This window comes from Heptranchias perlo, chromosome 5 (assembly GCF_035084215.1).
Source record: "Heptranchias perlo isolate sHepPer1 chromosome 5, sHepPer1.hap1, whole genome shotgun sequence".
Classification (NCBI taxonomy): domain Eukaryota; kingdom Metazoa; phylum Chordata; class Chondrichthyes; order Hexanchiformes; family Hexanchidae; genus Heptranchias; species Heptranchias perlo.
The window spans coordinates 121,100,518-121,112,727 of NC_090329.1; the positions used below are offsets into that span (position 1 = coordinate 121,100,518).

Below are 12,210 nucleotides of genomic sequence, written 5' to 3' on the forward strand. Positions count from 1 at the left end.
ACATCCCAAGGCGCTTCACAGGAGCGTAATAAGACAAAACTTGACACCAAAGCACGTAACGAGACATTAAGACAGGTGACCAAAAGCTTGATCAAAGGAGCGACTTAAAGGAGCAGAGGGAGGTAGTGAGATGGAGAGGTTTAGAGAGAGAATTCCAGACAGCTGGATGGCTGAAGGCACGGCCGCCAATGGTGGAGCGAAGGAAACTGGGGATGCGCAAGAGGCCGGAATTGGAGGAGTGCAGAGATCTCGGAGGGTTGTAGGGCCGTAGGAGGTTACAAAGATGTGGGCGGGGGGGAGGGCAGGTGCGGGGAGCACAAGGCCATGGAGCGATTTGAACACAAGGGTGAGAATTTTTAAATCGAGGCGTTGCTGGACCAGGAGTCAATGTAGGTCAGCGAGCACAGGGGCGATGGGTAAATGGGACTTGGTGAGAGTTAGGTTACGGGCAGCAGAGGCTTAGATGAGCTTAAGTTTACGGAGGGTGCAAGGTAGGAGGCCGGCCAGAAGAGCATTGGAATAGTTAAGTCTAGAGGCAGCAAAGGCATGGATGAGCACAAGAACATTAGGATCCCCAAAGGCAAATCCAAGACAGTGCCTTTGATGGTTCATTGGGTTAATGTGTAATGTGGCGTGAAACCGAGCCATGGAGTACTGTGAGCAGTTCTGGGCACCGCACCTTCGGAAGGACATATTGGCCTTGGAGGGAGTGCAGCGTAGGTTTACCAGAATGATACCCGGACTTCAAGGGTTAAGTTACAAGGAGAGATTACACAAATTGGGGTTGTATTCTCTGGAGTTTAGAAGGTTAAGGGGTGATCTGATCAAAGTTTATAAGATATTAAGGGGAATAGATAGGGTGGATAGAGAGAAACTATTTCCGCTGGTTGGGGATTCTAGGAGTAGGGGGCACAGTCTAAAAATTAGAGCCAGACCTTTCAGGAGCGAGATTAGAAAACATTTCTACACACAAAGGGTTGTAGAAGTTTGGAACTCTCTTCTGCAAACGGCAATTGATACTAGCTCAATTGCTAAATTTAAATCTGAGATAGATAGCTTTTTGGCAACCAAAGGTATTAAGGGATATGGGTCAAAGGCAGGTATATGGAGTTAGATCACAGATCAGCCATGATCTTATCAAATGGCGGAGCAGGCACGAGGGGCTGAATGGCCTACTCCTGTTCCTATGTTCCTATACAGACCAGACTCAATGCCCTGCCTGTTCAGGGGTGTCCTCTAGTTTTCGGTGAGGGGGTGGAAATTAGCTAGGCTTTCTACTTCTGAATACTATTCCTGCTGGAATTGGAAGTATAGATAGAGGGCAGGGACAGGATTGGCTTGGCTGTGAATAAACAAGTAATATTCACCATCTAGTCTCACAGATGTGGAACGGTCACTTCAGGGAGGTACCAGAGGGTTTTTTTTCCTAACTTTTTCTCAGTTTTCTCCAATCCCCTCCTGTCCTTTTAATGTTTGCTGGCATAGAGTTCAATGGGTTCGAGGTGCCTTCTGTTACCCGAACCCCATAGCTATTATTCACATGTGAGTTTCAAGAGTGAGTATCAGCAGAATATTCAACTGCAGCAGGCATCACAAACTTGCCCAATCCTGTCCTCAATCTTGATGTAAAACAGGTGGAATTTCCTGCAGGAGTCACAGGATTATGATCAGAAGCGGAAACCTTGGCTCATTTTCGCCCTCGCTGATTCAGAGACGGTGAAGCCATTCATACCCAAAACTGGCACGGACTGGGGGATTGAACCTAGGAATGTAGCAAAGTACAGGACCATGCAACCCAGTTGGACGGTCCCAAAATGAACACCTGGGACTTTCCTAGTGTGTATGGTTCAGACACACACACACACACACACACACACATATACACATTAGATATACCCAGGCACACACACATGCATATAGATATATACATACACATATATAGATATACACACACGTATTTATATGGATATACACACATATATATAGATATATACACACATGTATAGATATACACACACATATATAGATATATGCGCACGTATTTATATGGATATACACACATATATAGATATATACACACATGTATAGATATACACAAACACATATAGAGATACACACACGCATATATATACGCACACATGCACACACATATATAGATATATACACACATATTATATTTAGATACATACACACACCTGTATAGATATGCACACATATACATGGAGTATATGCACACACACATATATATATATAGATATATAGATATATTCACATATATACTATATATAGATATATATACACACATATGGGGAACCAGTGGATGTAATATATTTGGATTTTCAAAAGGCATTCGATAAGGTGCCACACAAATGGTTCTTACACAAAATAAGGGCTCATGGGGTAATATATTAGCATGGATAGAGGATTGGTTAACGAACAGAAAACAGAGAGTAGGAATAAAAGGGTCATTTTCAGGTGAGCAAGCTGTAACTAGTGGGGTGCCACAAGGTGCTTGGGCCACAGCTATTTACAATTTACATTAATAGCTCAAATGAAGGGACCAAGTGTAATGTATCCAAGTTTGCTGACGATACAAAGCTTGGTGGGAAAGTAAGCTGTGAGGAGGACAGAAAGAGTCTGTAAAGGGATATAGACAGATATTGAGTGGGCAAGAAGGTGGCAGATGGAGTATAATGTGAGGAAATGTGAGGTTATTCACTTTGGTAGGAAGAATAGAAAAACAGAATATTTTTTAAATGGTGAGAAACTATTAAACATTGGTGTTCAGAGAGATTTGCGTGTCCTTGTCCACGAAACTCAGAAAGTTAGTATGCAGGTACAGCAATCAATTAGGAAGGCAAATGGTATGTTGGCCTTTATTGCAAGGGGGTTGGAGTACAACAGTAAGGAAGTCTTGCTGTAGTTGTACAGGGCTTTGATGAGACCATGCCTGGAATACTGTGTACAGTTTTGGTCTCCTTACCTAAGGAAGGATATACTTGCCTTAGAGACGGTGCAATGAAGGTTCACTAGATTGATTCCTGGGATGAGAGATGAGGAGAGATTGTGTAAAATGGATTTATACTGTGGCGTTTAGAAGAATGAGAGGTGGTCTCAATGAGACATACAAGATTCTAAGGGAACTTGACAGGGCAGGTGTTGAGAGGCTGTTTCCCCTGGCTGGAGAGTGTAGAACTAGGGGGCATAGTCTCAGGATAAGGGGTCGGACATTTAAGACTGAGATGAGGAGGAATTTCTTCACTCAGAGGGTTATGAATCTTTTGAATTCTCTATCCCAGAGGGCTGTGGATGCTGAGTCGTTGAATATATTCAAGGCTGAGATCGATAGATTTTTGGACTCTAAGGGAATCAAGGGATATGGGGATTGGGCGGGAAAGTGGAGTTGAGGTCGAAGATCAGCCATGATCTTGTTGAATGGCAGAGCAGGCTCGAGGGGCCGTATAGCCTACTCCTGCTCCTATTTCTTATATTCTTATGTTCAGATATATATATATGCAGATACACATATATTATATATAGATATATACACGAGTTATATATAGATATATACATACACTTACATAGATTATGTATAAATATATACACACATATATATGTATAAATATATACACACATATGTATGTGTGTAGATATAGAATCATAGAATCATACAGCATAGAAAGAGGCCATTCGGCTCATCATGCCTTGGCCAGTTCTTTGAAAGAACTGTCCATTTAGTCCCACTCCCCTGTAGCCCTGTACATTTTTCCCTTTCAAGTATATATACAATTCACGTTTAAAATTTACTACTGAATCTGTATATATACACCCGCACATGTACACATACACACCTATATTTGTATGTACATATCTAGATTGTATATATATATATATGTATACATGTCAGTATATATTTCACAAGGGTTACTGTATCAATGACAATATTATAAATACAAACTGGAACACTGCTGTGATTATTGGAATCACAACTACAAACAGTCCTCACAATTGACACCTTTAATTTGTACACAACCCCAGATTTCTAATGTGTTACAATTACCAACAGGGGGTGTCAAAAGTACAAGATCTCAGGGAAAAAGAAAGCTTCTTTCAGGTTTAACTCCGCCCCAGAGTGATGCCAGCCTCTCCCTCCTCCTTTCTCCTTGTTTTTTTTCTCTCCCCCGGCCAATAGCGGCCGGTGAGGGAGGGTTCGCTTTCCGTTTTATTCGTAAGTTTCAGGTCAGTGGTGCCGGGGGGTGGGGGTGGTGGAGGCAGGTCGATGGCTGAGGAGAGACACGATGGCAACGTGCTAACATCGTCAGGGGTCCACGCTTTGCAAAGACCGCTTCCTCATCGACCCTCCCCCCCCCCCATTCAATCATAATTAAAAGCTGTAACATCTTGTGCGAGGATAGTGTGCCGAGCCTGGGATCCTTATAGCAGCGGATCGCTCCCGTTCCCCTCTCCCCACAGTTGCATCGTTTAATAGACAAGAGATCGGACTCAAATTTGCGAGTGGGAGCAAAGGAGGCGATCAGGAAAGAGGCTTGTTTGGTATTGGTGGCGTCTGCAGAGTCAACAAGTTCCTTTCAGCTATTGGCGTCTCTTGGGATCCCCTCTGTCCTGCCTTAACTGACTGACCGACAAACTACACCTACTTCCAATTTTGTTGGCCTTGAATTTTATTTTTAAATGTTTCGATTTTAAAAAAAGAGATATATATATATATATAGTTTTTAAAAAAAAAACACACAATGCTGACGGTCCTAACCAAAAAGCTCAGAGCGCAGTCGTTGAATGAGATCCAACCCTTTCAAGTTAAGGTAAGTAGGGATTCTGTTCCCAACTTATTTACAACATAGAGTGTGACTAACCTTGTCAGTTTATGAATGGACCATGTGACACGTGAAGAAACTAGTCAGTTTCATGGGTATCCCCCCCTCTCTGAACACTTTTACTATCAAGAGATAGTTAATTATTCGATTATGTTGGTTAATCAACAGTTAACGTCTAATACTAGTTACTTATCAATTATAGCTGAAAGATCAATTTTTAAGAAATGTGATTGCCATTTTTTAAATTTAAAAAAAACTTCAAAAATTGTTCTCAGGTTTAATTGATAATTAGCATGATATAGATATCTATATATACACACAGAACTGGATTGTGTAATTCATACAATTTGATCAAACGCATTAGTCACCACGTTGCCTAATGTTTTGTGTGAAAGGGCTGTTTCCAATGCTCTTTTCCCCTTTCCATGCCTCACATTCTTCATTCTCTGCTCGTTACCTTAAATAATGAACTTCTTGGTGCCGATGGTGAATTATGGCAATTCTTTTGCCACCGTGAAGAATCCCATAACTCAGCAGTCCCTCGTGGCACTGGTGAGTTACGATGGGCTTTTCCTCCTTTTGCATATGTAAAGGGTGGGCCTGGAGTGAGCAGAGGGTCACTGGAGACGTACAGGGTGCTTAACGAGCACAGAAGGTGCCGACCTCTATTAAAGCAGATTAATGCGTTGGGGTGGGCGGTTGGGGCGGGTGAGGGGAATGGTATTTGCTCAGCCTGTAAATTTGCCCGTTTGCCGCACCCCCTCGCTGTGCCGTAGAATAGTTGGAGATGGGCTGGTTTCCCGTTCCCCACCTCTAACTCCTCCTCCCTCCCTCTCCAAGTGATTCACCGAAGCAGCTTTCTACCTCCACTGGGAGGCAAGGAATGAAGGCCTGGGAACGAACCTGGAGACAAGCCTTCTGGAGCTGGGTTGAGTCACTCGCTGGCAGAGGGCTGAGGACAGGAGGAGGGAGTGAAATGTGCGTATCAAAACTATGGCTCAAACTGACCCGCCTGGATCAACCAACCCGCGGCAATTTAAATAAAGAGGACTCACTGGTAACAGGAGGCGTGCTTGAATTTCCCAGATAGTTAAAAAGAAAAGAACGACTTGCGTTTATGTCACACCGTTCATGACTTCATGGACGTCCCAAAGCATTTTACAGCCAATGAAGTACTTTTGAAGTGTAATCACTGTTGTAATGTAGGAAATGCAGCAGCCGATTTGTGAATATGCACAGCAACGTCCCACAAATGTTTTGATGACCAGATAATCTGTTTTAATGATGTTGGTTGAGGGATAAATATTGGCCAGGACACTGGAGAGAATTCCCCTGCTCTTCTTCGAATGGAGCCATGGGATCTTTCATGTCCACAGCTTAACAGCTCATCCAAAAGACAGTATCTCTGACAGTGCAGCACTCCCTCAGTACTGCACTGGAGTGTCAGCCTAGATTTTGTGCTCAAGTCCCTGGAGTGGGACTTGAACCCATAACCTTCTGACTCAGAGGGAAAGAGTGCTACCAACTGAGCCATGGATGTTGCTGCTATGTTGGAACCTTTGCAAGGGGCACAACACCCAAGGTTACCTCTATCTCTTTGCAATTACCTTGCTCAAAATGGCCATTGGATGATGCAACTCACAGTCGCGTGTCTCAAACTGAATTGAGTGTATATAGACTGTAAACCATCTAACAGCCATTTTAAGGGAAATAATTCAGACGCGGTAAACTTAGTGGCCACTGGCACAATCATGAGAGCATTGGCCATAGCAAAGGCGTAGTGTTGCCAACCCTCCAGGATTGGCCTGGAGTCTCCAGGAACCAAAGATTAATCTCCGAAGGGGATACTGCTGTGAGCAACCCAGAAGTTAAATCATAGGGGCATTATTATAACTTGTGTGTTTTATTCATCTTCTTTGAACAATTTTGTTTAATAGTTATAAAATATATTGGAGTTAGGAAAAAGGTTGTTTGATTGACAGTCAAGAATCATCCATTCGACTAACGGAGAGTCTGTTCACTTTCCAATCGGTGTGAGAAGGCGGAGTTCTGCGAGGATAGGTGTGTTGGGCAACCAATGGCGGGAGCAGGCGGGGGGGGGGAGGTGCGGAGGTCATATGATGAAACCTGCAGGGCTAGGTCCAGCCAGAGTTGGCAACCCTACAAAGGTGTGCTTTCTGACAGTGGTCCAGTTATGTAGGAAAAATGGGCATTGTCCTGATTATTTTTTTTATTTAAAAGAGGAATTTCACCCCTTCCCTGTCATTATTACTATTTCCCCCCATGACAATCTGTGTCTAATTGGAAACAGATTGTGTGAGGAATCATGCGTGTGAACTTGTGCCAATCCCCAGAATAAGGAAGGTAATTGTAATCATGCTATATATATCTTGCCATAGTGACAAATGATTAGTATTAATCTAGATCTAAAATAAACAGTATTATGCTGAATCCGCCACAATGCTTGGCAAAGCTGTTAAATTCTTCAGAGGTCAGTTGATGAACTGAGCCTTCAGAGGGTAATGTAGCACCAGTCAATACAATGTGATGTTACTTGATTGCTGGTGGTTGAATTGGACATGATTTCACAGTTTAAGTAGATGATTGTCTCCTTTCTATATGTTGGTGCAGCAGCAACAACAAATGCCTTGTTCTGACACGAGGGGCCCACCAGCATATTTGTGGCATGAAGGAATTCTGTTAAGCGTTATCAGATTTAAAGTGACAAGGGGCACGCTTGTGTCAACAAATTGGTGGTTGCATCCGTTCATGCAAATTTATAATCGCCACAGATTTCTTCCCTTGTCTCCTGAAGGCGCTGACTGGGGCACAGATCCGCAGGCCCGGCCAGCTCTCTGGTAGGACACTCAAGCGGCTGTTCTTCATGTGTCCCTCTGATTCCATGAATGGATGTGGATATTTCGTCGTTTTTCTTTTTAGAAAGAAAGAACTTGCATTTATATAGCGCCTTTCACAACCTCAGGACGTCCCAAAGCGCTTTACAGCCAATTATGTACCTTTTTAAAGTGTGGTTAATGTAGGAAACATGGCAGCCAATTTGTGCACAGCAAGCTCATCCAAACAGCAGTGAAATAGATGACAAGATCATCCGATGTTGGTTGAGGGACAAAATGTTGGCAAGGACATCGGGGAAGAGATCCCTGCTATTCTTTGAGAGGGCAGACAGGGCCTCGGTTTAACGTCTCAGCCAAAAGTTGGCACCTCCGACAGTGCAGCACTCCCTCATCACTGTATTGAAGTGTCAGCCTAGATTGCTCAAGTCTCTGGAGTGGTACTTGAACCCACAGTCTTCATGACTCAGAGGTGAGAGTGCTATCATTGAGCTAAGGCTAACTTTTGTTTTAGAGTTCCTCTTTACAATGGGAACTTGACTGGTTCGCTCACTGCACCCCAGCACTGGTGCTTTCCACATGTATGCAGGTGATTGCTCAGCCTCCGCTCCAGGTGGCAGTATAGCCGGAGTCAACAGCTGTTTCAGCCTTGTAACCCATTATGCTATGCAGAGAGAAAGTGTGAGGAAAATAAGTTTTGGGGGGAAATTCCTGTGATTCTCCACAGGGTGAGTTCCCAGTTTTGACTAGGTTGTCTAGTTCCTCCACTGAGGGAGGGAATATGAGAGGTCAAGTTAACCCAGGATGCTCAGGAGCTCGTGTGGCATTGGCAGATGCTGGGGAACAGGCCATTTTCCGTTAATACTTGACATTAGTGAGGTGAACACCTTTGAAGTACTGTGAACTGTTCTGGTCTTCATATATAAAAAGGATATAGAGGCATTGGAGAAGGTGCAAACAAGATTTACTAGGATGATTCCAGAACTGAGAGGTTGTAACTATCAGGAAAGATTGAAGAGACTGGGGCTCTTTTCTCTAGAAAAGAGAAGACTGAGTGACCTGATAGAGGTCTTTAAGATTATGAATGGGTTTGATAAAGTAGATGTGGAGAAGATGTTTCCACTTGTGGGAGAGATCAGAACTAGGGGCCATAAATATAAAATAATATATTCAATAGGGAATTCAGGAGAAACTTCTTTACCCAAAGAGTAGTTAGAATGTGAAACTCACTACCACAAGGAGTAGTTGAGGCGACTAGCATAGATGCATTTAAGGGGAAGCTAGATAAACACAAAGGAGAAAGGAATGGAAGGACATGCTGATAGGATTAAATGAAGTAGGGAGGAAGGAGGCTAGGGTGGAGCATAAACACTGGCATGGACCTGTTGGGCCGAATGGCCTGTTTCTGTGCTGTATATTCTATGTAATTGGGCCTGATGCTAGAGAATTGAAGGGAATCAATAGCTTTGAAAATGGAGGGGGTAGTGGAATGAATGAAAGTGGATTCTGCTCTTAAATGACCTTTATGGTGCAATTTCCACCCTTTCCCACATGCTGGAAGCACAGACCTGGCCTGCATTCCAGGTGTGGCTTTAAGCTCCACATGTCTGCAGAAAGGATGATGCCAAGTGAATCAGAAGAGCCCTCACGTTGTCATTCCTCCAAACCATCAGCCGCTGACGGAGGACTGAGGCGCTCCACGTACAGAATGGAAATGCGGCTTAATTGACTTTGCACAGTCCTGTCTATTTACAGTAACAGGATAGCTTGGGACTGCTTAAGGGAGTGCGAAGTGTAATATTTGCACTGGCTGGGCTTGTGGGAGGGCGTCAAAGTGACAAAGCTTGACAGCGTTAGATCAACAGCAAGCAGATTAGTGTTTTGTCATTGTGAGAATGGGCCTTGTTAACATGCTGGGTACATGATAGCACCAACTGGGAAACAATACACTTAAAGTTGCAAGCCGTCACTACCTTAGCGATAAATATTATCTTTCCCCTTTGGCTCACAAAGGCCTGAAAGCAGAATATGTGTGAGAGTTGTGTGATCAGATGGCTTGGGTTAATAAAGGCACATGTCAGACCTTGTGGATCTTGGTTCCAGTCCATGGTGCTACACTTGGATATATACTTGAAAAGGAAAGAAAATTGCAGAGCTTTGGGGAAAGAGAAGGGCAATGGGACTAATTGGATAGCTCTTTCAAAGAGCCGGCACAGGCACGATGGGCCGAATGGCCTCCTGTACTGTACCATTCTATGATGACTTGGCCAGAGCACTGCTGGATTAAGGAAGTGAAAATTACCCTGGTTCTCTCGCCCTCCTGATTGTTATTCAGTGAACCTCTTACTGGAGTGAACATGAGTGGATGTTGGATCAGGACGGGATTGGACTCTGCTGTGATCCCCACCACTCATGATAGGAGAGCCTGCCGACACGCATTGCCGAAGCTCGCACTGAATAATGGCCCTTAGTCGAGGCCCCGGAGGCTAACTGGCCTCCATGGAGCCGGACAAGGAGCCAGCATCTTGAGGAGGGTGGAAAATGCAGACTGAAAGGGACACCAACTGTGTCTGTTACATAGGCCACAAGAGGATAGTTGGATGGCAAAAAAACAGAAAATGCTGGAAACACTCAGCTGGTCAGGCAGCATCTGTGCAGAGAGAAACAAGAGTTAACGTTTCATATTTCCGGCATCCGCAGTAGTTTGCTTTTGTTTTATTTGTTTTATTTGGATGGTATTATGCAATCTTCTGCGTTTTTTTTTATCCTCGTTGTCCCTCTTTTTGTCTTTTTCTTTGTTCTCTTTTTTGGTGTGTTTTTCTGTGCGCCTGTCTGTCTATCTACAGCTGGTATGGGATTTATGTGCGTTTTCTCCCATTGAAAATGAAGAGAAAACAAGACCTCGCTATGGAAGCGAACTCTCCCAGCATTCATAGCGGCAATGAAATCCCCCTATCAAAAGTACCGGGCCTATAGTTGCAATAGAGGGCTTTCAATACCGCAATGAATTCTGGGATATTTATGCCTCCATTGCCTTCGTTTCCAGCGACAAATAAAAAGCAGGATAAAAGCTGGAAATTAACGACACAATGCAATAGGACTTATGCGGCAGTCGGTAGGCTTGCATCTGACCTGAGATTAGATCGAAGCTTTTGTGTTGCTACCACTGCAGAGCAATGCTCACAATTCACAGCGGCCGTAATGAGGCGGTCGTTTTCCTACCGCACAACAGAATTATCATGGAATTGTTAAAGAAACAAACCGAGATTGATTTGTGAACCTGCTATTTTGTTTGACAAAAAAAGATCCTTATGATGATGCACTTCGGGTCAAATGAGAAAACACTGGATAAATTTGAGTTTAATAGTGGTTATGTTATTGGACTAATAATGTGGTGAGAAGGAGTTCAACCCCCACCATGGTCGTTTGAGAATCGAATTCAGTTTAAAAGATCTGGACATAAAATAAAAGGCTGTTATCAGTAAAAGTGACCATGAAGCTGTCGGATTGTCATAAAATACCCAATTGGTTCACTACTGTCCTTTTGGGAAGGAAACCTGTCGTCCTTACCCGGTCTGGCCTATATGTGACTCCAGTCCCACACCAACATGGTTGACTCTTAACTGCCCTCTGAAGTGGCTGAGCAAGACACTCAGTTCTAGGAATGAGCAATAAATGCCGGCCTTGCTAGCGACGCCCACATCCTGAGAATGAATTAAAAAGCATCAGCCAATTGCTCCATAGTTACTCTATCAAAATCCCCCCATATCTTTGAACACCCCCATTAAATCTCCCCTTAACCTTCTCTGCTCTGAGGAGAGATCCACGGAGTGTCTCTGCTGTCATCGGCTGTGTAGAGGTGGGGCTCTTCCAACACTTGCCAGTGCTGTTAACATTGTGGGTCCCACGGGTCCGTGGTTGATGATACTCTAATATGGTAAAGATGTCTGGAGGCAATCTGTGAGATTGATGTCTTGAGATAGGGTTGCCAACCCTGGTTGGACATATTCCTGGAGAGGTTTTATCACATGACCTCCTGCCTCCAACTGCCCTTCCCCCTCAAACAGCCTTTTCCCCCATCTCCGATATTTTTATAACTAATAAACAATAGTGTTCAAGATGAAATTTAATGCAGAAAAATGCGAAGTGATACATTTTGGTAGGAAGAATGAGGAGAGGCAATATAAACTAGAGGGCACAACTCTAAAAGGGGTTCAGGAACAGTGGGATCTGGGGGTATATGTGCACAAATTGTTGAAGGTGGCAGGGCAGGTTGAGAAAGCATACGGGATCCTTATAAATGGAGGCATAGAGTACAAAAGCAAGGAAGCTATGATGAACCTTTATAAAACACTGGTTCGGCCACAACTGGAGTATTGTGTCCAGTTCTGGGCACCACACTTTAGGAAAGATGTGAAGGCCTTAGAAAGGGTGCAGAAGAGATTTATTAGAATGATTCCAGGCATGTGGGACTTTAGTTATGTGGATAGAATTGAGAAGCTGGGGTTGTTCTTCTTGGAACT

At 43.7% G+C, this 12,210-nt stretch overlaps 1 protein-coding gene across 3 annotated transcripts in view; it reads left to right on the plus strand.

The window, feature by feature from the left end:
* Nucleotides 1–4,213: 4,213 nt before the first annotated feature.
* The window catches only part of si:dkey-16j16.4 (uncharacterized), a 106,233-nt gene continuing 98,236 nt past the window's right edge, over nt 4,214–12,210 (plus strand). The window contains exon 1 of one of the 3 annotated variants that reach the window (XM_067983909.1): nt 4,214–4,823. In XM_067983909.1, the coding sequence (XP_067840010.1) occupies nt 4,755–4,823 (69 nt within the window). In that variant the 5' untranslated portion in view covers nt 4,214–4,754. The remainder of the gene's footprint in view (nt 4,824–12,210) is intronic. The other 2 variants (XM_067983908.1, XM_067983907.1) reach the window with 2 other exon arrangements.